The 26,031-nt window shown below is 36.3% G+C and overlaps 1 protein-coding gene across 1 annotated transcript in view; it reads left to right on the top strand.

Annotated features, from left to right (window-relative positions):
• NNT (nicotinamide nucleotide transhydrogenase) overlaps positions 1–26,031 on the top strand; it is a 121,853-nt gene that overhangs the window by 8,980 nt on the left and 86,842 nt on the right. The window contains 8 exon segments of the mRNA XM_043969262.1: positions 2,207–2,390; positions 4,826–5,055; positions 7,565–7,782; positions 8,470–8,557; positions 13,614–13,702; positions 18,610–18,658; positions 18,660–18,702; positions 18,705–18,797. Coding sequence (XP_043825197.1) covers positions 2,240–2,390; positions 4,826–5,055; positions 7,565–7,782; positions 8,470–8,557; positions 13,614–13,702; positions 18,610–18,658; positions 18,660–18,702; positions 18,705–18,797 — 961 coding nt within the window. The 5' untranslated portion in view covers positions 2,207–2,239.

Raw genomic sequence — 26,031 nt, 5'->3', positions numbered from 1 at the left:
AAGAGACAAACAGATCCAGGATGATGGTGACTTATTTTGTACTGGCCCTAGGGGCCTCCTCAGGTCAGGTGGGAGGGCAGTGGCCTCAGGTGCTTTCAGATGCCCCCCCCCCACCTCCCCTTTAAGTCCAGGTATTTAGAAAAGTTGTGGGGACAGGTTGCAGAGAATGTTTTGATATTATATATTTAAACCTGCCTTTTAAGAACAAGCATTTGAGATATATTATAAAACTATTATAATGTTTTGTTTTTAAAATTAGGATTGCAACATTTAATTTTTTTCCAGTATTTCAACTTTCAGAGTATCCTAATGAAAACAGGAGAAAGGAATAGGTAGACTTTCAAAGGGGATTTTCTATATGAAATAATGTCTTTATGATTCTACAACCTAAATGAAGAGTGAAGAGAGTATAAAGTTTCTCTTGCTTGTTGATTAAAAAAAAGAGACTGATGAACAAAATGTAACCTTGAAGGCTATCGTCAGATAAAATGATTTTCATGTGTATGTCAATAATTTCAAACTCCATAAGAGATTCAGTTGTGTAAGTAATTTTGTTCTATAATCTTCTGAATATTGACATGAGAGAAATTAAATGTAGAATTTCACAAGAGAAATTAAACATGAAGATATATTCAGTGTTGTCATTGAACTTGTCTAGTATAAGGCTAAAATAAAAGAATTTCTGTTTGTTGAATGAGTTTCTTCAAATATTTGAAGATGACATTGTACTAATTACATAAAATTCTGGCACACTGAAAAATCTTTTTAGTGAAATCCACAATAATGTAAAGAGAAAGGCTTAACCATCCACATTTGAAGAATAAAATGGCTTAAAAATACATACCAATTGCCCAGATTTTATTTTCCAAGTTAGATAAGTAGTCTGTGAAATAAATCCGTTAATGTGAGTATCTTGGATATACACTGGAGGTGGATAGCAGGTCCAGGATTGAGCAGGAAAAGGAAATAAAACTAGATTGAATTTGGGAAATTGGGGAGTGCACTTAGTGACATCTCTGCTTCCTACAGAAGTACTCCTTTTCTACCCCAGTATTCTCCTGGTGATTTTATAAAGCTGCAAACCTTGGAATACCAGGATATCAGAAAAGTTAAAATGATAAATAATCTAAAAGGCAGTGATTGATGTTGACACAATCCAGCATGTTAGCAGTTGTGACTTGTGTTTAAATGGTGTGATAGAGAGAGTGCTGAACTTGGGCTCAGAAATAGTTGAATTCAGATCTTGCCTCAGACTAGTTGTGTGACCCTGGACAGGCCATTTAATCTCTCTCTCTCTCTCTCTCTCTCTCTCTCTCTCTCTCTCTCTCTCCACTTCTGTAAACTGGGGGGGTATTAAGAACACCTACTTTACAGGATCACTGTGAGGATTAAGTGAAGTAATATATGCAAACCTTAAAGTACTGTTTAAATGCTAACAATTAGTGCATTCTTTAGATTCTCTATTGCCAGAAAAAGAGGTAGGCTTGTCATGTAGCAAGAATGGGAAATAATACTTGGATATCTCAGCTGGTACATTTGTACCCCTGAGATACTAAAAGAACAAGATTGTGCATTTATTCATTCATTTATTCCTCATTCACCAAACATTAACTATGCTAGGTGCTGTTGATACAAAACCCCCAAACAAATATCTCTTTTCTAAAGGAACTTATTTGTTGTCGATTAGAAACATTATATACCCAGAAAAGAAAATGCAAAATATATATCAAGTGAATACAAAGTAATTTCTGAGAGAAGTGCCCTCAGCTAGGGGAATCAGGATGGGCTGGCTCCATGTAAGTGGAGGTAGTTCTTTGGCTGATCCTTGAGGGACTCTAGGGAAAGGAGGGTAAAACAGGTTGGGTAGATTCCTTTAGGAAAATGGGAAAAAGTGGATAATAACCACACTGGATTAGAAGGGGGAGGAGATACCTGCAGAGGTATAGTGTTGAATGGGTTAAATAGATTTTGCTGAACAACTTTGGGAATCTCGCTACTACTTCTGTTTCTGTGGGAGCTGTTCTGAGTTCCCAACAACTGAGTTGCAAACTTCTAGAATACAACCTGTTTTAAAGTACGAGGCTTGATATGCATGAATTTGGTGTGCATCACCACATACAATTAGATTTTCTTTGTGTATGTTTTGAGAATTCAAAAGCAGGAAAAAAATGATTTTTCCTCCTTTCTTTGTTGGACTCATATGCAGTACATTGGAGGGGATCACTGCATTAAGACCAACATGGCAAGCATACTGAAAACGGTGGTGACGAGGTATTCGAATCCTCTACTCATTAATTTGGGATCATTTAAGGTGCTACCCGGGAAGACAGAAGTTTTGCGAACCTTTCACACCCATCCCACACTATGGTGTAAATCACCTGTAAAACCAGGTAAAGTTCAAGTTTTATGTGAAACAAGATGTAAAATAATTTTAGAAGATCCCTAAAGATATTCAAACATTGTGATACAAAGAACAGTGATTGTGCTATCCTTAGACAATGTTAATCATCTGAGAAAAGGATTTTCTCATCAGCTTGATTCCTTTTGCCAGTGTAGAGTTTCCCTTGCAGAAAAATGTAAATAGTTTTCTTAGCTGATGTGGAGTGTTAAAGTGTATACACACAAAAATGGTCTTTTATTTGGTGCTAGAGAAAGTGACCAAGTGGGAAATCAAAGACTTTACCCCTGGGGAGAAGGTGGTTTAGAAACATCCTACTCTCAGAACAGAAGGAAGGCAAAAGCTTTTATAGAGGATAGATGGGGTGTCCACCTGAAAGTGGAAAGTTTCTTTTAGGGGTGAGGTGGGGAAAGCTTAGATGCTTGTCATATTCTTGAGAATTGAGGGGGATTTTTTTGAAATGATGGTCCTGACATTTGGGGTTATTTCTATCTCCTAGCTCTGGTCAGGTAGTAGCCACAACTAAGTGACTTTCCTGCTATAGGATTTTATCTCCCCATACTTCTTAGGTGTCTGTCCTGATATCTAGTTGGTCAATTTAAACTTTAATAGTCCCTTGATTCCTCGACATGTCTGTTCTGTTATCTGGTTATCTTTGGTTTTACTTCTCAGAGGAGAAACTTCTGTTTTATCCTAAGCCAGTGTCAGGGAACTTCCATTTAAATAATTCCTTTCATAAAGGAATGACTCTCTTTCTCAAAGGAATAATCACAACTCCTTACTGCTTCAGTGATTTGACCAACACAGTATAGTATGAACCTACTGGGAATGTTGTATGTAGGGTAGGGATAGGACTAAGAGGAGCCTATATTGTTGAGTGAATGGGGGGCTCAAAGTAGAAAAGTAATAAATTAGGAGGTTAGGCAGGCCAACTTCAAATGAAGAATACTTCCTTGTTCTCTTATGTTACTGAATCTAATCACTGGGGTTCTCTAGGAGCATAAAAATACAAATTTCATAACTTAAATCAGGACTTCTTAACCTGAAGCACATGGGCCCCTTGGAGTCCCTGGATATATTTCATAGGGTCCACAAACTTGGATAAAAACAAAACAATAATACCTCTGTCTTTATTTCAGTATAATTGGTTTCCTTTGTAATTATTCTGAGAAGGGATCCATAGGCTTTATTAGGGGTTTGTGACCTCAAAACAGTTCATCTTTGACCTAGGTAATCTTTGATCTGAACAAAATTGTGTTTTAAAAGTCTGGATTAAATAAAAGTAACACATATGGGTTTTTCCTTGGAAACATATATTTTGAGGATATTCTAGTATAAATCAAATGTGCCAATTTATTGGAAAATTTCTGTACATGGGAAATTTTAGCTCCAATTCAAAAGTTTTAAGCATAAATACTTAGATATCAAAGAGATCTTTTTTATAGTCCTTCTACTTGGACAGAATCTATTAACAATAACTTCATTTAAACTTGAGGGCACAGAGTGAGGGGCAGTGAAAGGACTCAGAAAAAAATTAGAAGGCAAAGTGTGCAGGAATAAGGTGAAAAGGTGGAAAAAATGAAACAAAACAAAGCAAAACTCTTGATCCCCAAATACCTCATATATGTTAATTTGCATGTATGTAATGGGGAGTTACCTCTTTTAGGTTATCTAATGACAGTTTAGTTAAAGTTACTTCATGTAAAATCTCATGAAAATTGTATATATTTTTCAATGCACTATAACTCAATGAAGAAGTAAAAACTTGATTAATAATGAAATTTCTTAACTAACTTTTAAAGTGAAATAATTTTAGAATTTAGATGTTTGCTTTAAAACGACTAGCCAATTCTGATTCAGAATGATAATATACAAAATCTTGTTAATACTAATAGTAGCTCATACATATAAAGTGTTAATTACAATATGTGAATATCATATTCCCATTTTACAGATGAGGAAATTGAGCCCTAGACAGGTGATATGACTTGTTCAAAGTCTTGCAGTAAATGGTAGAACTGGTTCCTACCCTCATCATTTGATCATTTTTATTATATGGCAAATAAAAAGGCATTTCTTAGCTTTGATTCATTGTAAATCACTCCTCCTTTGGTAAGATAGGATCTGGGTCTCTTCATATATCCCAGACAGGAACTTGAAATTGTCATGATGTGGTGATGGTTATTTGGGAAGTTGGCATGTTAGAATTTTCCATCACTTGAGAAAGACTACTAAATAAAACACTTACATCATTCAGTTTAATAAAGTACTTTATTAGGGAAGACAATAGTCTTTTGAAAGTGGTGGAAAATTTTTGTGTACTTTTAATAAGAAAATAGCCTTTTTTCCACAAGAGAAATCTTTCATTCAATCAGTTTTCTTTGTTTTTGTTGAACCAAATGTCTTCTTTCTCTTTGTGTGTTACAGGAATTCCATATAAACAATTGACTGTGGGGGTCCCCAAGGAAATTTTCCAAAATGAGAAGAGGGTGGCTTTGTCACCAGCTGGTGTTCAGGCCTTGGTTAAACAGGGTTTTAATGTGGTGGTGGAATCAGGTGCAGGTGAATCCTCCAAGTTTTCTGATGATCACTACAGAGCTGCAGGAGCTGTAATCCAAGGGACGCAGGAAGTATTAGCATCTGATTTGGTTGTCAAAGTAATTGCCTTTTTGTTTTGTTTTGTTTTCCCCATCCTTCTAGTATGCTGAAATATATCCATATCTCTGCTTTATTTGATGTTAAAATTTATGTCTTTTAGATTAAATAAGTGGGTCGTTGCTGTGAATTTCCTTCAAATTCCTATATAACTTTTATCAAATGACTTCCTTTAGCTGTAAGGAATGGAGAGGGAAACTTCTGTGAATTGAGGGTTTTGGTTTTTTTTAATTGACTAGGGAAATTTTACATGCCATCAGGTTCCATCTCTCTCAAATATTTAGAGCAAGTATTTGTGTGATTTTTGGAATGAAAAAAAAATAGTGTGGATTGTAGCCTGGATCTTGCTGTCCTATAATTTTTTGATAATTAAAAGGCATAATGATTTAAGGTGTGACAGGTGCTACTTGTGGAGTAGGGAGAGGTTATGCCAAAAACAGTAACAACAGTTTGAATGACAGTTTATATTGTTAGATGGTATGAAGGAAGTGTTGCAGAATCCTCAGATTTTAGAGGTGGCAGATCAATCTAACCTCTTCACATAACCAAATGGGGAATCTCACCTGAGGTTTAGTGCCCATTAAAATTGATGTAATAGCAGGCTTTTCTAACAAGCTTTTTAAAATAAAGGCAAGGTGAGTAAACATTACTTTTTTTCATCAGAATTCTTGTAGGTTTGTGGAATTTCTTAGAAATTGTTTAAAGGCCTGAGCAAAATATACTAAGGTCATGGCTGCTAATAAAACTAGTAAGAAAAATTAAAAATTTTCTGATTCTTGGTGTTGCCCTAGTTATAATTAAAAGTATATTAATCTTAAGCACCAATTAAAAAATTTAAATTTTAGAATATTTATATTTTTCTAATTATTAAGGGTCAGGGGCTGAACCTGAAATTTTAGTGATATAGGAAATTACCTCTATTCATGAAGGTTGGCACCTTCTCTACACCTTATGGTTTTAGAGAATTGCCTAGGCTAGTGGAATCAAACTCAGATAGAAATAGATCCCTTCAGGCCACATGTTGACTTAGAAAAGCATAATTTAATGTTGTGTTTTGTATTTTTATTTGTTTTATTGATTATTTCCCAATTATATTTTAATCTTCTTGGACTACTAAGAATCCATTATTTCTGATAACACTGGATTTGGTTCTGCCATCTGTTCAATCTATTTTTTGCTCACTTGGAAATATAGGTGAAGAAAATTTCTTAGCCTTTAAATTTCACTAAAAAAGTAAAATTTTAATTATGATAATAGCTAACATTTATATAGCACTTATTGTCTGTCAGCCACTGTACCAAGTGCTTTACAATTATTGCCTCATCTCATCCTCATAGCAAATCTAGGAAGTAGGTGCTATTATTATCCCCAGAAGCAGACTGAGGCTATGTATCTTGCCCAAGGTCACAAAACTAGTAAGTGTTTGAGAATATATTTAAACTCAGGTCTTCCTGACTTTAGGCCTGACATTCTTTATCTACTGTACCACCTGGCTGTCTCAATTTAAATAGGGAAAGGCCTATTTTGGTAAAAGATTTAAATTAAAGGCCAGAATATTTATTAAGAGGTTGGAAACTGGTACTTAAAGGATGCTGTGGATACTGCTGTAATTAACTGATAACATGATAAAGTATTGACAGTTTGTTATTTGTGTCAGTACTTTTTAAATGAGCAGGTATTTTTTTCTTGAGCTTACCCACCCAAAGCCACTTCATTAGATCCAAACTGTAAACCTCACATCCAAATAATTATGGATAAACATGGATTGCCATCTGAAACATCTTAAATTGACTAAATCTTATATGGCAGTTTTTTTCCAAAAGGAAGGATTTATGCCATTTTACACTTTAACATTTAAATAGGAAATTGAAAACAAAACAATTACTTTAATATTTCTTATCATATTGGAGTATACTAAAGTCCCTATCTTTATCTTTCTCTACTCTAATTCACTTCAATATGACTATAAATCTGAATTCTGTAGTCAAAATTTTAATATATATATTTTTTCTGAGATTATATGGAATACAGATATACATATACAAATCCTCCTAATTTTGTATTTAATAATATTTTGTGCATGGAACCCCTGTACCTAAATTTATATACTCTTATGACAAAATTTTCCCATGCTTTCTTACGATTGGATTTGTAATAAAAGGATTTAATTGGAGGGAGTGTTGTTTCATCTTCTGTTTGCTCAACAGATAGTTAATTCTCTTGCCTTAAGATTGTATTTTCTAATGTTTGTGTTCTAAACATTGGTAATTAAAATTAGGCAACTAGATAAGTTCAGACATCACCAAGCAGTGGTATTTTAAAAAAATACTTTATATAATCCAACTTAATGATTTATTGGTGAAAGGCTTGGGCTAATGTTTTAATTGTATCCTTATTCTTACCCTTTAATTATGTCTTTATAGCTATATTTTTTGGTGAAACATGAAAAAAGAAGGATATATTTTATATCTTCTGGTTTTTAATCTTAAAACTGTTGATCTTTTTCTTCAGGTTAGAGCTCCCATGCCAAACCCTGTTTTAGGCACCCATGAAGCTGATCTTTTAAAGAAATCTGGCACTCTGATTAGTTTTATCTACCCAGCTCAAAATCCAGACTTGCTGAGCAAACTTTCCGAAAGAAAAACTACAGTCCTGGCGATGGACCAGGTCCCAAGAGTCACCATTGCTCAGGGATATGATGCTCTTAGCTCAATGGCCAACATTGCTGGGTAGGATAAATATTTATTTTAAAATTTAAAAAATATCAGTTTACGTGAAAGCAGAACTGTATTATAGAACTTTTCATTATAGTTCCTCTCTTCTATGCTTGTTTTTTCTGTATAGTTGTTTCCGATTTTCAACTTTTTGTAGACAATTGCAAGATTTAAATCTTGTTTCATTTTATCTTGGTAGGCAAGTGATCTCACTATATATTTTTTCCTTTTATTATGTTGAAGAAATTACTTTTTCATGTTAGTATAATATCTGCCACAGCTACCTTTCAGATTGTTTTCATTTAATGGATGAATATAGATGATCAGAAGACATACAAAAAATTGTTTGAAATTCATTATATATATGCATATATAATTGCAGCAGATTTGCTGCCTTAATTATATTTCACTTAATTCACAATTCAGGTGGTATTTCTTGAGTGTTTGTCCTCACTATTGTTACTTTAGGAACATGTTGGGTGTTTGGGGAGGATCAGGTTGAGGGAAAAGTTGATAAGTAGGTTATCTCCACTGATAATTAAAGGTTCTATCTTCAAATAAGTCCTAAAGTATCTTGAGGTGATACAATATGGAATCATTCTAGTTTTAGCTGTAGCAGTGGTAGCAGCTGCTGGCATTTCTGTAGTGATTCGAAATTATTAGTATATTGTTTCTTTTGTATTTTTTGTTCTTTCCCTCCAGTTACAAGGCAGTTGTACTCGCAGCAAATCATTTTGGACGTTTTTTCACTGGCCAGATCACAGCAGCTGGAAAAGTTCCTCCAGCTAAGGTAATTAACAAGACTGAATTATTCACTGACAAACATGATTTACCTCCTATTGAGGGTTTTTTTTTTTTTTTGGTGAGGCAATTGGGGTTAAGTGACTTGCCCAGGGTCACACAGCTAGTAAGTGTCAAGGGTCTGAGGCCAGATTTGAACTCAGGTCCTCCTGAATCCAGGGCTGGTGCTCTATCCATTGCACCTACCTGTCCTGCCTATTGAGTTTTTGAGGAAAGGTTTTCCATGGTTTAAGTTTACCTAATGGTATAAAAAGCATGAGTATTTTCTTTTCTTTTCTTTTTTTTTTTTAAGTGAGGCAGTTGGGGTTAAGTGACTTGCCCAGGGTCACACAGCTAGTAAGTGTTAAGTGTCTGAGGCTGGATTTGAACTCAGGTACTCCTGACTCCAGGGCCGGTGCTCTATCCACTGCACCACCTAGCCGCCCCAAGCATGAGTATTTTCAAACTACTGTACTCAGTGTCTATCATTACAGAATTTCCCTTATGAGATTCTTTAATAGTTTCTCACTCATATATTCTTCTGCCTCTCCATAGACATGCTAGGCTTTACAGCTTGAGCAGCTAAGTTTTTGCCAGCTGTGATGGTATACACCTATACTACTGCTGGGGAGACTGAGGCTGGTGGATCTCTTGAGTTCAGGAATTCTGAGCTGATTGTCTATATTAGATGTGTCACCAATATGAAAGCCCTTGAGAGTGAGGGCCTGATCAGCCTGCTTAAGGAGGGATGAACCAGCCTAGATCAGAAATGGGGGTCAGAGCTTCCCATACCAGTCAGTACTGGGGCTGGACCTATGAGGAGCCCTAGTACTTCAAACCTGGGAGAGATAGGGAGACCCAGTCTGTATCCCCACCCCTAACCCCTAGAATGAATAAGTTTGCTCTGAGACTGTCAGCTGCAAATCTCTTTGCTTCTTATTACCCCCTTCTTATGTTGAGTTTCCCTGTCTATAGTCTCTCCTTTATCCCAATCATTGTTTTACATTTATGCCAAAGTAATCATCCTAATGCAAAGGCCCAGCAATGCTGTAGCAGCATAGATGGTAGAGTGCAATTTTACTTTCTCCAATAAGCATTTAAGTGCCAGGATCGTTCAGTTATGACTTTGGCATGATTGTGAAGGTTGATTTGGAGAAAGAAGAATCAGCTGGGCTTCTATAGTGGTTCAAATGAGGAAAGGGTAATGAGGAATGGTTTCAGGCAATATGAATGGAGTGGAGTGGAAGGGAGAGATGCTCAGAGCTATTTTGAAAGTAGAAATGAAAGTATAAGTACAATTGGTCATTGACTGGATTGTTTGGGGAGGGGCAAAAAAGGGGAAAGGAGGTGGTGATAGTCATTATCAGCACTGCTAAGTGCTAGAGAAACATGGAAAAAGATAAGCACTGAGACGGGGCAATCAGTTTTGACAGTTAGGTTGGCATCTATGACCTTGGACAGAACAATTTTGGTAGGAAGTGTGAGTATTTAGATCCATGTTGCAGGGGTTCAAGAAGGGACAGATGATGAGGTGTAGAGGCAATGAATGCGGATCACTGTAGAAATTTGGAGGAGATAGTACAATAAATTGAAGGGTTGGAAGGGTCAAAGAAAGGATTTTTTTTTCAAAGGACAAAGAGACTTGAGTATATTGGGTAGGTAAAAGGGAAAGAGATAGTATAGAGGGAAATAAAGGGGGAGAGTGGGAAGGAAGCAAAATCCCAGAGGAAATGGAATTGGGGTGCCCTTAAAGTAACAAGTATAAGGGTTGGTCTTGGCAAAGAAGGAGGTGCCAGCTCATCTTTTTGGGTTGGAGGACAAAGGAAAGAAGGGAGAAGAGAGGTTAAAAGGTAAAAAGGAAGCAGAGTGTTAAAAGAGCTCAGCATCAGGTGATCTGAGCCTTTTCAGGAAAGTGTGAGATAAGACCTTACAGGAAAAGGAGGGATTGTGGGGTTGGGGAAAGAAAAGAGAAATTCTGGAACAGTTGTGAGGAATATAGGAGGAGGGAAAATACTAAATCAGTGTGAAGTGCTTTGTGCTCTTTAAGGACCATATAAATGTCTGTTACTAGGAAGATGAATAAAAGGATAACCATGTATCAGTGATGGTCTTGTTGAGATTTGATTTCAAAAGTTTGAGAGGGACTCAGGGACCATTGTTTCATGGCTTTCTCCAGCAACTTCATAGATCAGGAAGATGAATAGAGGTGAGAACAGAGGGCAAGCTTGGATTAGATACAAACATGTCAAGAATATAGGGAAATGAGTAAATTTGAAAGTACAGGAGAGCTTCCATAAAATATTTAACTATAGAATGAAAACTGTGAAGAGAGACCATTGAAGCTAGAATAGTAATAATAGGCTGGGGGAGCAGGGAGAAATTAAGTTACTGAAGGTCATGTATCTATTATGATTATAGTTATGATGGTGATTATTTTAAGACTGTGTCTTTCCTATTTCACCAAGGCTGGAAGTATAGCTGCTACTCACCTGTCTGATCCTAATACTTATTGATTTAGAAGCTTTAACCTGTTTTGTTTTTTCCAACCTGGGCTACTTTATTCCTCCTTAGGCAACTTAGTGGCTCTCTACTACTTGGGGTTCACCATATAAGTGTTAGACTTAATGTGGACCACCAATTAGCTTTGGCTACAGTACATCTTAGAATGATCAATCTCAAGGAAGCCAACAGGTGAACTTCCCCTAGGAGCAAGAATTGCAGGTGTGTACCACCATGCCTGTCATCAAAGGTTTTTTTTTTAAGAACTCTATTTTTTGAAAAAAAAAATCTGTTTTTTCTTACATGATATTTTCTTTCTTTTCTTTTTCTTTTTTTGCGGGGTAATGAGGGTTAAGTGACTTGCCCAGGGTCACACAGCTAGTAGTAAGTGTCAAGCGTCTGAGTATAGATTTGAACTCAAGTCCTTCTGAGTCCAGGGCCAGTGCTTTATCTACTGCACCACCTAGCTGCCCCCTCTTTCTTTTCAAAAAAAGTTTTCTATTGATATCTTATTTTTATATTCCCTAAAATCACCTCTGTACCTTCCTCCTTCCTCCCAGGGAGCCATTTCATAGAACAAAATTTTTTTTAAATGAAAAGAATTTTAAAAAAGAGGGAAATAGTCAGCATAACTAATTAACACAACCCTCCTCCTCCTGAAAATATAAGCAGTGTTTCAAACCATGAATCTTCTATTTCTTTAAAGGAGTAGGAGGAAGTGTAATCTCCTTTCTTTTCTTTGGGGCTATAATTGTTCTTTTTTAAATAATATTTTCTCTAGTAACTGGGAGAGGACCATGCTATAGTTAAAGGAACATTGGCCTGGCAGCTAGGAAGAATTGGATTCTTATCTTGCTTTTTTCATCAAGTAGTCTCTGCTATTAAGTAAATACATGTGATCATGGGTTAAGGCTCACCCAGTGGGCTTCAGTTTTTGCAAAACGAGAATATTGGACTGGAAGAATTTCCAGTTCTAGAATTTTATGATTCTGAATTATCATTTAGTCCATCTAACTATTAGGTGCATGTACTTGTGGAAGACCAGGATTTTGTTTTCAGAGTCATCCCTAGATTTATGTGGGGGGGTAAGACACAAGTTGGTGGCGAAACAGGCCTGGAATTATTCAGCATTTGCTAAAAGTATGGGAATTATTTAGCCTGGAAACAAAAAGTTGGAAATATGACCTGATAATAGTGACTGTTCTATTTTTTCACTGAGAACAAAACAATGTTAAAAGTGTTTAGCTGAAAAAACAAAGGCATTTAGCTGAAGCGTGAGGGATTTAAGTAAGATGCAAAAAAGAATTTCCCAACAGAGAAGAAAGTTAAATATTCAGATAAGTTACCAAAGAAGATAGGATCATTCTCAAGGCTGAATCCCTTCAGAAACAGAAATGGTTCTCATCTGTTGAAGTTGGTCTTATATATAATCCTTTTTAAAATTAGGGAATAGACCAGATAACCCTTCTAGATTCTGTCCTCCATTAGGACAGTGATTCCACTTTGCATTTGCTGAGGCCTTTACTTCCTTCATTATTTCTGGATGCCATTGCCCAGGAAGTTATAGACATTTTTGGATTGTTGTATGTTTATAAGCATCATTAATTCTGTGAATGCCAGTTATTTCCCGAGGAACATTGCATTGCCTTTAATTGAACTATTTATGGGCAGTGTACCTACCAGGCTTTCTTTGCAACTGTGCTCAGGAAATTCATTTCTAAGGTTCATGGAACATTGTTCCTTTTTGTTTCTGGGAGAAGAGGTAAATTCTTGTGTTAGAAGAATTATCAATTGTTGTGGTCTCTTGAATTATACCCTCTTGGTAGTCAACCAGTTGCAATTGTTTAGGCTTTAGCAGCATATTTAGTTCAGTAGTCTAGTAATGTCAGCACTATATGTTTGAGGTAGGCAGTGAGGAGACATCTCACTATACTCATCTTAAATGTCTTAATATTCCCTGAACCTACAGGGGCAACTAGGTGGCTCAGTGGATAGAGCACTGGGCTTGGAATCAGGAAGATTCATCTTCCTGAACTCAAATCTGGCCTCAGACACTAGCTGTGTGACCTCAGGCAAGTCACTTAATCCTGTTTGCCTCAGTTCATTTTGCCTGGAGAAGAAAATGACAAGCCACTTCAGTATCTTTGCCAAGAAAAATGGGGTCATGAAGAGTTAAACATACCTGAAAGACAACAACAAAATTCCCTGAATTTAGGAAATGTTTGGATTTGAATTAGGAGAGATAACTAAGATGTCCATAATTGAGATTTTTGTGGAAGTAGCTTTTATACGGTAGGAAAAAAGTGTTAATTTTTAGGTACCTTATAATAGCAATATTACAATAATTTGTGGATTGAAATACTAATTGTCAGATTGAATGGAGACAGGTAGTTGGTTAAACAAGAAGTTTCTATTTATTGAAAACTGGGTTAAAGAAAAAAAGTTGATTTAACTACCTCATAGAGAATAGTTCGGCAAATGCAATTCCATTTACCAACTAATAATCTTTCAAACACTTTGATAATGAATTTTGTTTTTAAAATAACAGATTACACTTCCCAATCTAGATTCTTATCATTGGTGGTGGAGTGGCTGGGCTCGCTTCTGCTGGAGCAGCTAAAGCTATGGGTGCAATTGTTCGAGGGTTCGATACGAGGTGAGTATTTCACTCGTGATTCTTAAGAAGACAGGTTTTTAAATTCAATTATCTATTAGAACACCTTGTTTTTGTATAATTGCCAGCAGATTGAAAAATTTTCTTCTTTATGAAGTAACATATTGACAATTTTTTCCTCCCTAGCTCCTTATACTCAAATGGATTTGGGTTCTCATAAATTTTGTAGTTCCTTCCAATAATTCAAATTGCAACCCATCCTTACCTGCCTGTCCGGTGTTACTCCAGCCACCCAGTGTGCTGGAGGCCTCCTTCATTTTTGTTCCCTACGTTGCAAGGGCAGCTACTATGTATATCTATGTATCTATATGTACATATAGCTGTACATAATTTTATTTTATATTAGAAAATAAATATTACTTTCTAGAGGTTTTTAAAAGTTCTCTAGGAAAAAAATAAGCAGTTTCAATAAGAAATGAACAATATACATTATTAATAATTGAAAAATTAAACAAAATCTTTCCTCATTGTCTTCTCTAAATCCCACACCTACTGAAGTTTTTTTTTTTGTGTGTGTGTGGATTAATGATGGGACCAGAGTTGCATGGATACTCAGAATTTCACAGTTGTAAAGGAACTCAAGGACCATGAAGTCTAATCCTCAGCTCCCCCAAATAATATCTTGTACAACAAACTTGGAAAGTGGTGATCTAGACTTTCCTCTTGCTTTAGTTGTTAATGATATAAGGAGATGGGCACCCAGGTCTTGTAGTTCCCACTACCCAACAATATTAGGCCTGACTTAAGGCTTTTCTTTTTCAAGTTAAATATCCCCGAACATCTTCAGATGATCTTCAATTGATGATCTTCAATTTTATGTATTGTCTCCCCCATTAGAAAGTGAAGCTGGTCTTGCTTTTTTATTTACATTCCCAGAACTTAGAAGAGTGCATTATGTATAGTAAATATTTATAAATGTCTTTTTTTTTTTTTTTTAGTGAGGCAGTTGGGGTTAAGTGACTTGCCCAGGGTCACACAGCTAGTAAGTGTTAAGTGTCTGAGGCCGGATTTGAACTCAGGTACTCCTGACTCCAGGGCTGGTGCTCTATCCACTGCGCCATCTACCTGCCCCTAAATGTCTTTTTAATAAATGTTAAATGTCTTTTTGTTCATTCATCTGCTAGTGCCATGGCTTAAGTTCTATTACCATCTTATTCACTCTGCTGGTCACACTCTAGCTTGTCAATATCATTTAAAAAATGTCTCCACAATCTGAATATGGTATTCCAGGATGTGATTTGATCTGGGTGGTGGAATAAAATGATGCCAATTGCTTGTTCAGTAAACATAGTGCAATTCCACAAGAGGAAAGTCGTTTATAAACTTTAGGTACCGTGTGATTGTGGGCAATAATTATTATCTCCTTTGTTCTATAAATTATACTTCTATTTTTTTTTTTTTGGTCAGCTGCCTCATACTTTTGTCTCAAATTGACCTTGAGTCAGCTTTCTAAAGTCTTTGTCATGTGAACAGGCATCTAGCCACATCTTCCCCATTCCATTCTTGTGCATTCGATATTTTTAACCCAAGTGGAGGACTTTACATTTGTCCCTGTTAAATTTCATTTTGTTAGATTTGTCCTGTCATTCAGGCCTGTAGTGTGTTTTCTTTGCATTCAGATCCTGTTATTTACCATATCTCCTCTCTGTCTGTCTTATCTCTACTTCTTTTGCAGCAGACAGATATACATTTCCTGGAACAATGTTAAAGATGAAAAACTCAATCAAGAATTTTTTTTTTTGGTGGGGCAATGAGGGTTAAGTGACTTGCCCAGGGTCACACAGCTAGTAAGTGTCAAGTGTCTGAGGCTGGATTTGAACTCAGGTACTCCTGAATCCAGGGCTGATACTTTATCCACTGCACCACCTAGCTGCCCCAAGAACTTTTCTATTGTAGGCATTGGGTTTTATAAAGCATTTGGACTTAAAGCAATGATAATATTTATGTTTAGATCATTTAAAAATTGGATAAATATCATTCAGATTAGATTTCATTAGCATTAAAGTGACAATAACTGTTGCATTCATTTGAGGTAGGATAGTAAAAAAGTAGAGTTGGAGAGAATATCAACCTCAGAGCCAGTGATTTTCTATAAAAAGTAGTTTGCACCTAGTTTCTCTGAGTTCAGAAACTGGGATTATGGACAAATAACCCATTTTTCAAACTAAATAGGGCTTGGACAAGGTATAATTGAAATTCTGCAATATACTATTTGCTTTTTACAGCTCATCTTTAAATTTTTATAAATATTACTGATAAGAATTTTCTCCAGAACCTCCATATTAAAATTTCCTTCAAAATAAATGAAAAAGTCTTGAAAAGGTCTATCACTAAATTTATTATAATTTTATTCTAATAATTACTCTAATTGTATTTATATAATTAAATAAATACAAGCTTTAGTATATGTGCTTTAAAGTTTACCTGTAAGGTAGATACTACAGGTATTTACCATTATTTACCCCCAATTTATAGATAAGGAAATTACGGTTCAGAGAATTTAGATTTATTTGCCCGTGATCATGTAGCTAGAATGTGTCAGTGGTAAGAGTCAAGCTTAGATGTTCCTGACTCCAACACTGTATCCATTATTTACCATTGCTACACAGTAGATAGCAGCATCTAAGCACTAATGAGTATTTTGACTTAATGCTTTTGAACTTTGAATAGTTAAAGGCTCTTGATAATAAAAAAGTTGAGTTCCTATAAATAATTATTTTCATGGTTTTGAAGAGACTGGCAATCCATCATGTAAGTGCTAATCCTTTATTATTTTATTCATTGTGTTTACAGTCTAATTTTATTGCCAATTCTTATACATGTCCAATGAAGCAAAGCTTGCTTTTTAGGGATTGCAAATACAATATATAATTGATGCAATAATGACATGAACACTGGACAATGACAATCCACTTTACTAATTTCAGATTGGGGATAAACATCTAATGACATCAATAATAACTGAGATTTATCTATCACTAAAAATTTCAATCACTTTATACATGTTATCTCATTGGAATCTCACAACAACCCTGCGAAGCCAGGTACTATATGTTGTTATTACCCCCTTTTTACAGATAAGGGAGACTGAGACTCAGAGAGGTTAAATGACTTATTCATGGTCACATCAGAGGTAGGCTTTGGGCTCGGAGTTCCTATTCCCAAATCTAGCATTCTCCTCTGTCATAAGTATGTATTGGAAGATAGTTATGTATTTTGGGACAAAACTGTACTATAAGATTGATCTACTTGTGCAGTTAAGCCAACTTAAGGAACGGAGGATTCATTGCCTATTGGCATCATTTTAAAGGATTGGCTTATCAAAAGGAGAGTCTTACATAATCCTTACTGTTATTATTACTGACTCATGCTTGTATTGTAATATTTTGACCAGTGATCTGAGAGAGGAAAATGCAGCAGTGATGCACACCTCTTTTTTTTTTTTTTTTTTGGTATGGCAATTGGGCTTAAGTGACTTGCCCAGGGTCACACAGCTAGTAAGTGTTAAGTGTCTGAGGTCGGATTTGAACTCAGGTCCTCCTGAATCTAGGGCTGGTGCTCTATCCACTACACCACCTAGCTGCCCCAGTGATGCACACTTCACAAGGTATTTCAGGAGCTTATGTGGTGCAGGAAATTTTCATTTTAGTGGAGACTTGGTAAAGCAGTTTGGAAGTTTTTTTTTTCTCTACAATGGCGTGGTGGTTTGCTTTTGATAGCTCACCACTTAAAATTGTCTTAAAGTTTTGATTAGAACACCTAATTTAGTGAAACAGTGGAGTGTTGGATAATTTTATGGATACAATAGACACATATGTGATAGTAACAAAATAAGGATAACCCTAAGTAATAGGAAAGTAACAGATTAAAAATCTGGAGCTCAGAGGTACATTGAATCCTGACCCCCACCATCTGAATGAGGAATGAGTCTTGTCTACAACTTTTCTGCCAACTGTTCAGTGAGCTCCTTTTTGGAGGCCTCCAGTGGTGAAGAACTTGCTGCCCTCCAAGGAAGTTCTTTACATTTTTGGAAATTGGTTCTTGGCAGTTCTTCCTTAAATCGAGCTGAAATATAAATCTTTGTATTTTCTACTTTGATTTCTCTCCTTTTGGGGTCCGGCAGAATAAATGAATCCCTCTTTTATGCATTAACTCTTCAAATATGTTATCTCCCTGATCCTGTTGTCTCATTTATAAAATGGTAATGATGATATGTATATTGTTTACCATCTAAGTCTGTTATGAGGAAAGAACTTTATAAACCTCTGAGTACTATATAAATGAACCATTGTTTTGATTATATTTTAAAGTATTGGTTATGTCTCCTGAAGTTTGCTATCAAAACTTAACTTCTTAAGTTCTCATATGGCAAGATTTTGAGTTCCTTCATTATCTTGGTTGTTCTCTGGATGTACTGTAGTTTGTCAATATCATTTCTAAAATTTTACTCCCATAAGTGGGCATACTGTTGGTCTGATCTGGGCAAAGCATAGCAGGATTATTGGCTGCTGCTTTCTAACACAGTGTAACATGGTACATGATTGAAATAGCTTTTTGGACTACTATTTCTCATTGTTAATTCATGTTGAATCTGTAGTCTCACCAATGTCAAAGAAATCCTAGTGTGGGCCAAATGTTTTTGTTGTTGTCAACAAAAAATATTGTGTAAAATGATTTTTATTCTTTTCTGGCACATATTTTGAACTTAAAGTAATTATCACTCCCCTTTTGAAGGGTTTCCTTACCCGAATATCTTTATGTAAATACAGTAGTTTCTATGGAAATGGTACAGATTTCCACATCAAGGTCCTCAAATACATCTTTTAAAATGTCTTGAAAGCTTACTCATCTTTGACTACGAGTGGTTTGTATTTGGTTTTCTTCTTTAGAGCTGCAGCTTTGGAGGCAGTTTAATCTCTTGGGGCAGAGCCTTTGGAAAGTGGACTTGAAAGAATCAGGAGAGGGACAAGGGGGATACGCCAAAGAATGTCCAAAGAGTTCATTGAGGCTGAAATGAAACTCTTTGCCCAGCAGTGTAAAGAAGTTGATATTCTCATCAGTACAGCCCTTATTCCAGGTAATTCATTTGTATAATTGTATTTTTTCCCCTTTTCTGAATCTTTTTTTTTTCATTTATAATCTTTTGTCCTTGACAAACTCCTGGTGAGATTGTGGTAAAGAACTGGTCAGTAATCATAGATTCCTCAAAGGTGATCGTGATGTCTCCTTAGGATGGGAAGAAGTCTATATAACATAGACACTGTTCTAAAAGTGAAGTTTAGTGGATTTTCAAGAAACTTGTGAAAATTTAAGTTTGGTTGTTTTGAATTTTCAAAAAAGTTTCTGTTGGGTAGTAGGTATGCATCTGATATTTATATGAATGTGTGTTTTAAGTGTATATACATTTATAAATACTTTTATAGACATACACATAGACACAATATGTATGTGTGTATATGCAGGGTGGGCAAAAAGTCACAAAGGTGTTTTAATATTTAATAACTCCTTTATTTTTTGTTTTTAATTTATAATACTGTAGCTTCATATACAGTATATATAGGAAATGAATTTACATTATGTGTGAAAAATCAAATCTTGTAAATGGTGAAAAATAAAGAAAAACAATTTTCAAAAAGTCATTATTATCGAAACATTGTGACTTTTGGCTCATTCTGTATATATATATACATAGATACATATATACATACACTCACAAATATATATATATATATATATATGTTTATTTATTTAACAGAGAAGTGATGATGCTCCGTAAGTCACAAAGCAGTTTTGCTATTGTCCATGTTGGCTCTTGGCTAAAGGAGAATTGTCATGGGAAAGGCGTCAGCGTAGCTTATTAGTCATATTATTTGCCCTTGGTCTTCAGATAAACAACTATATGCTTTTTCTATATTTCTACTTCTTAAAATTTTTTTTATTTTATATCATTCATTTCTGAATATATCCTGCTCCCCTACCCAATGGGCAGTTGTACTCCATGTGCAGATGAATAGGGGCTTTCTTACAAAGGGAAAAGCTATTTTCTGGCTAGTAAAAAATAAGGTGGTATGAAAGTAGAGGTGTCTTTCATGTCTGGTTCTCTCAAGATATGCCTTGTTTTCAGGGATTTTTATTATTAAATTACCTCTCCTGAACCCGTTTTCAAGGTTAGCTGTTTTGAATAATAGACACTTCACATGCTCTAATTTTTCAGTCTTTAAATTTTGTTGTAATATTTTGTATTGTTTCATTGAGTTCATTTGGCTAAGCCATTCTTTTCTCTCAGATTCTTTTTGCATTTATTGTGGAATTCATCTCTTTTGTTTTTAACTTTTGGGATTCTTTTAACCTATGGTATTTTTTCATTGGGCAGCTAGGTGGACCATTAGAAGGTTGGCATTGAGGTCAGGAAATATGAATTTAAATGTGACCTCAGACACTTACTAGCTATGTGGCCTTGGGCCAGTTATTTAACTTCTGTTTGCTTCAGTTTCCTTAGCCTTAAAATGGGAAGAGTAATAGCACCTACTTCCCAGAGTGGTTGTGAGGATCAAAAGAGAGAACAGTTGCAAAGCACTTAGCATAGTACCTGCCATATAGTAAGCACTATATAAACGGTATGTTGTTGTTGTTGTTTTATTATTATTATTATTATTAATTAGATTTTTCTTTGCTTTACTCTTATTTTTAGCCTGAGTTTCTGGATGGGGATCTTGTGTTAGAGCCAGACTTCACCCTCCCTCAGATTGGGTGGACAGACCCTGTTTGGTCTTGTCCCCTCTGTCATCTTGCTGCTGCTGCTGCTTTAGTTCTAGATTGGATGACTGAGAGCAGGTTACCCATATTACTGGGCTATAAAAAATGTCCCCTGTTCTGTGCTGTAATCCTAGCATTTGCCTCCTCCTTTTTTTAGTCCAGTTTGAGTTTTTGGTTTCAGCCCATCTCTGCCTCCTTCCCCTTACACAATCCCCAGTTTGGAATGGACTCTCTAGATTGTCCTGATAGGACCCAAATCAATATTAGATTCTACTGGTCTTAAGGTCCCTCTCTTGTCCCTCATTGCCTAAGTGCTGAGCTGCCCTTATGCCTTATTGTGGTTCTAATAATAAAGCTTGATTCAAGGCTTTTAGAACTTCTCTGGTTTGTTTCCTGTCTTGTTCCAAATGCATAGAGGTGTATACTGGGCAGTGGCCTATGAAAGGTTGACTTTACCCTTTGTTGCCACTTAGCAGGCCAAGGCTGAGCTTCCACTGGCTTCCCGGCTTCAGCTGTTTATAGGAAGTAGTGCTGACTTCTTTCTCAACTGGTATGTTTCTCCTTGATGGGTGTCCTTAGGCTTCTTGCCAGCTTCATGCTATATCCTGGACTGGATGGAGGAGCTTACTAGTGTTTCTTTTTAGGTTTCTTGATCATCTGGATATCTTTTATATCTTTTCTGGGCTATTTATAGCAGAGTGGGACTCTTCCAGGAACTTTTCTATTACCATCATAACTATAAATCCCATGACTTCTTTTTTTTTTGTGTGTGTTGTGTGTGTGGTTTTTGTTTGTTTTGTTTGTGGGGAAATGGGGTTAAGTGACTTGCCCAGGGTCACACAGATAGTAAGTGTCTGAGGCTGGATTTGAACTCAGGTACTCCTGAATCCAGGGCCAGTGCTTTATCCACTGCACCACCTAGCTGCCCCCCATGACTTATTTTTTTTTAAAAAAAATTATTGACATTTTGTTTTTTTACATTTCCTAGATTTCCTCTTGTATGTCCCTGCTCCTTCCTCCCCCAAAACCCAACTTTTATAACAAATTTTTAAAAGAAAAAGAACAAAAAAAATTGAGCAAAACTGTTCAGTAATAAAAAAACGAAGATATTATATGCAAGTGTTCCCACCCATGAAACTCCAACTTCTGTAAAAGAGGAGACATATTCTCACCTTCATTCTTTGGGGCAATTTCTTCTGTGTAATTTTGTAGTATTCATTTTTTATTGCTATATAGGTATTGCTCTTTGAATTTACATTGTTGTGGTCGTTGTTATTGTTTTCTTGGCTCTGTTTACTTTAGTTTGCATAATCAATTTGTATATCTTTCCAAGCTCCTCAGTATTCATCATTGTTTCTTATAGTTTAGTAATATTCCATTACATTTATGTGCCATAGTTTGCTTAACCATTCTCGAATTATTTGGTCTCCCTTTTGTTTTCAATTCTTGGTTACCACAAAAAGTGCTCATTTAAATATTTTACTGTATATGGAGACATCTAGGTAGAACAGCAGATAGAGTGCTGTCCCAGTAGTAAGGAAGACTTGAGTTCAATTTGACTAAAGATACTTAATAACCAATGTGACCCCCCGGCTGCTGTTTCCTCACCTGTAAAGTTGGAGTAGTAATGGCACCCACTGTGCAAGGGTTTTGTAAGGATAAGATGAGATAATATTTGTAAAAGTGTTTTGCAAACCGAAAGTGTTAGATAAATCCTAGCTATTACATGTAGCTTCTCTTTGTCAATGATTTACATGAGTAATACTTAGCAGTAGAATTTCTATGTCAAAGGGCATGGATATTTTAGCTACTTTATAATTTAGCCACTTTATAATTCCAAATTTCTTTCCATAATGCTTATACTAATTCTTAGCTCTCCATCTGTTGGAGCATGAATGTATCTTTTATACACAACCCTTCTAATACTTTCTATTCCTACTTTTTTGGTCATCTGTGCTGTAATTTCTCTTTTGATGTATAATTTTTTGACTGACCATAACTGTCTCACTGTGTCATTATTACCCAACTGTAGGGCTTTCATCTTTTCCTCAGAGTGCTGGGGGCTATACATAATAACTAATTTGTAATTTTGCCTTGTTTCCTTATCTATAAAATGAAGAATTTGGACTAGAGAACCTCTGGCATCACTTCCAACTCTACATGTTTGATCCTATGTAGAATTGTCATCTGTCAATTACATCCATTTATACCCATAGACTTAGAATTGGGAGGGACTTTGGAGGTCATCCAGAACCAACATTGATAATAAGCGCCAGGAGTGGGATTTGAACTCAGGCCCTCTAACTCCAGAGCTAATGCTCTACATTGCCTCTATTCAGTTAAGTAGGAAATGATATAGGGGGGGCAGCTAGGTGGCGCAGTGGATAGAGCACTGGCCCCCTGGGGAGTCAGGAGTAACCTGAAGTTCAAATCTGGCCTCAGACATTTAACACTTACTAGCCTGTGTGACCTGGGCAAGTCACTTAACCCCAATTGCCTCACGTTAAAAAAAAAAAAAAGGTAGGGGGCGGCTCGGTGGCGCAGTGGATAAAGCACCAGCACTGGATCAGAGTACCTGAGTTCAAATCTGCCTCAGACGCTTGACACTAGCTGTGTGACCCTGGGCAAGTCACTAACCCCCATTGCCGATTGCCCCGCCAAAAAAAAAAAAAAAAAGGTTAAGTAGGAAATGATATAAATGACATGTGCAGGAGTAGTTTGGGAGTGTCAGTGAGCTTACAGAGCAAGCTACTTATTTCAGTAATTGAATTCAACAAGTATTATTAAATGTCCATTTGTGTTAGGTGTGCTAGACAGTGGGGATGCAAAAATGAAATAAAAACCATCCCGTGCCAAGGAGCTGACCTCTTTTTTGGAAAACAGTTTATATATATGGAAGATTAAATACAGATTTGTTGTTGCTCTTCAGTCTTTTTTTCATTCATACCTGATTCTTTGTGACCCCATTTGCTGTTTTCTTGGGAAAAGTACTGGAGTGATTTTCTATTTTCTTCTCCAGCTCATTTTACAGATGAGGAAACTGAGACAAAAAGGTTGAAGTGACTTGCCCAGGGTCACACAGCTAGTAAGTGTCTAAGGCCAGATTTGAACTCAGGAAGATGAGTCTTTCTGACTCCAGACCTAGTACTCTATCCACTGCACCACCTAGCTGCTCCATATACAAAATTTAGACAAAGTAATTTTCAGAAACAGGAAGAAGAGCACTTGCAACTGCGATGGTGTGTGCTTATGTGTGTCACGCTCTAAAATCATTATTGATTAGAGGAATGCAAATTAAAACAACTCTGAGGTACCCTTCACACCAATCAAAATGGGCACTATAATAGAAAAGGAAATGGTAGATGTTGATGGGGATGTGGGAACCTTGGGACAACTAATTTACAGTTGGTGAAACTGATTCAACCATTCTGAAGAGCAATTCTGAACTTTGCCCAAAAGACTATAAAACTGTGCATACCCTTTGATCCAGCAATATAACTATTAAATCTGTATCCCAAAGAGATAAAAAAGGAAAAGGATAGCAGGTCTTTTTGTGGTAGCTAAGAGTTGGAAATTGAGGAGCTGTCCATCAGTTGGGGAATGGCAGAATAAGTTGTAGAATATGATTGTAATAGAATATTATTGTGCTCTAAGAAATGATGAGCAGGATGCTTTCAGAAAAACCTGGAAAGACTTACATGAATTGATGGCAGAGTGAAGTGAGCAGATACAGTGGAACACTGTACACAGTAACAGCAGTATTGTACAATGAACAACTGGACATCTCTTAGCTATTTTCAGCAATACAGTGATCCAAGACAGTTCCAAAAGACTTGTGATGAAAAATTCTATCTGCCTCCAGAGAAAGAGCTGATGGAGTCTGTATATAGGCAGAAACATCCTTCCTCACATTTTCTTCCACAAAAAATAATGTTTTAGGGGTAGCTAGGTGGCGCAGTGGATAGAGCACCGGCCCTGGATTCAGGAGGCCTGAGTTCAAATCCGGCCTCAGACACTTAACACTTACTAGCTGTGTGACCCATGGGCAAGTTCACTTAACCCCAATTGCCTCACAAAAGAAAATGTTTTACATGATTGCACATGTATAATTTTATATCATATTACTTATCATATCAGGGAGGAGGAGAGAGGAGGGAGAGAAATTGGAACTTAAGTAAAAAAAAGTAAAAAATTGTTTTACATTAATTGGGAAAAAACTGTTATTAAAAAAAGAAAGAAAATATTCCTAGAAGAGCATGGTACTTGAGCTGGGCTTTGAAGGAACCTAGGGATTCTCTGAAGCTTAGATGAGAAGGGAAGTACATTGCAGGCATGGGGTGAGCTTCTGCAAAAGCATGGAGGTAGGAGATAAAATGAGGAATTACAAACATAACAGTTTAGTTAGAAAGTAGAATGTGCAGCAAGCCTGATGAGGTTGGCTGGAACTAGTTGTGAAGGGCTTTGAAAGCCATACTTAGGACTTCATGGGGGTTCCTTGCCCTATAAAATAAATTAAAGTATAAAGACAACTTGGGTCCTTTCTAGTCTCTTCTTTAATTCCTTTTTTTGTTGTTGGGTAGGTTCTAACTAAGTAGGTTGTGGCCAGTTCCCTGCTCCCCGCTCCCTCCCCCCCACCCCCAATCCTCCTCATTTTGCTGTGGAGTGACTGCTTAGAGAAAGGCAGAAAAGTGAGTGACTTGGAGATACGGTAAATGGAGAAGGACAAATCAGGAAATATTATTAAGTAATTTTTGAATTTAAGGACTGATTTTAATTTAAATTTGTATTTTATTGTGAATTTTGTAATCATCCAAAACTGAGCATTTCAGTATACAAAGAACAAAAAAGAGATTGAATATAGAAACCATAACCTTTATCAAGTAGAGTTTTTTTAGAAAAAAAATGTGACAAAACTATTCTGTTTGCGTCCCCTTCTGAGTATTTTTTATTTTCTTCTGGATTCCACTAAAGATTATTGCTCGCTCTCTCTCTCTCTCTCTCTCTCTCTCTCTCTCTCATCCTCTCTCCCTCCCTCCTAAATTAATCCCTTGTAGCAAGTAAGTATAGTACTGAGCCTCTTCTGGCTGTAGGGATGATGTCTCCTTTGGCAGTCAGGTTACCGAGTTGGGAGAGGGGAGCTGGCCTTGTTTCATGAAGCCAAGAGGCAGGTCTATGGATCATGCAATAGCATCCAGCTTTCCTAACATAAGTGTTCCCCATTGTAGTTTGGGAGGACGGTAGATCTGTCTGCACACTAGTCTCCTGTATCCAGGTCAGTGAAGATGACAGCAAAGGAAGAAGTCCCTTTATACCTATAGTTACAGCCTGATGGAGAGGAAACAGCTGTGGAATTGAGAAGAAGGGAGAAATGATCTTTCCTGTGACCATGTTTTTTCTCACTAGTAGTACTTTTTTAGTTTTTACCTTCATGTGAATTTCAACAAATATGCTGAATGTCTTTATTCTGTAGCATGGAGCCAGGAGGGGGAGCTAAAAGTCTTCAAGAGAGTTTCATATTCTGGTGAGGGAGTGAAGTAAAGTAAGTCTTTGTCAAT

This window comes from Dromiciops gliroides, chromosome 1, assembly GCF_019393635.1.
Source record: "Dromiciops gliroides isolate mDroGli1 chromosome 1, mDroGli1.pri, whole genome shotgun sequence".
NCBI lineage: Eukaryota > Metazoa > Chordata > Mammalia > Microbiotheria > Microbiotheriidae > Dromiciops > Dromiciops gliroides.
Note: the sequence above shows the minus strand (reverse complement) of the source record. Positions and strands in the feature narration are given on the sequence as shown.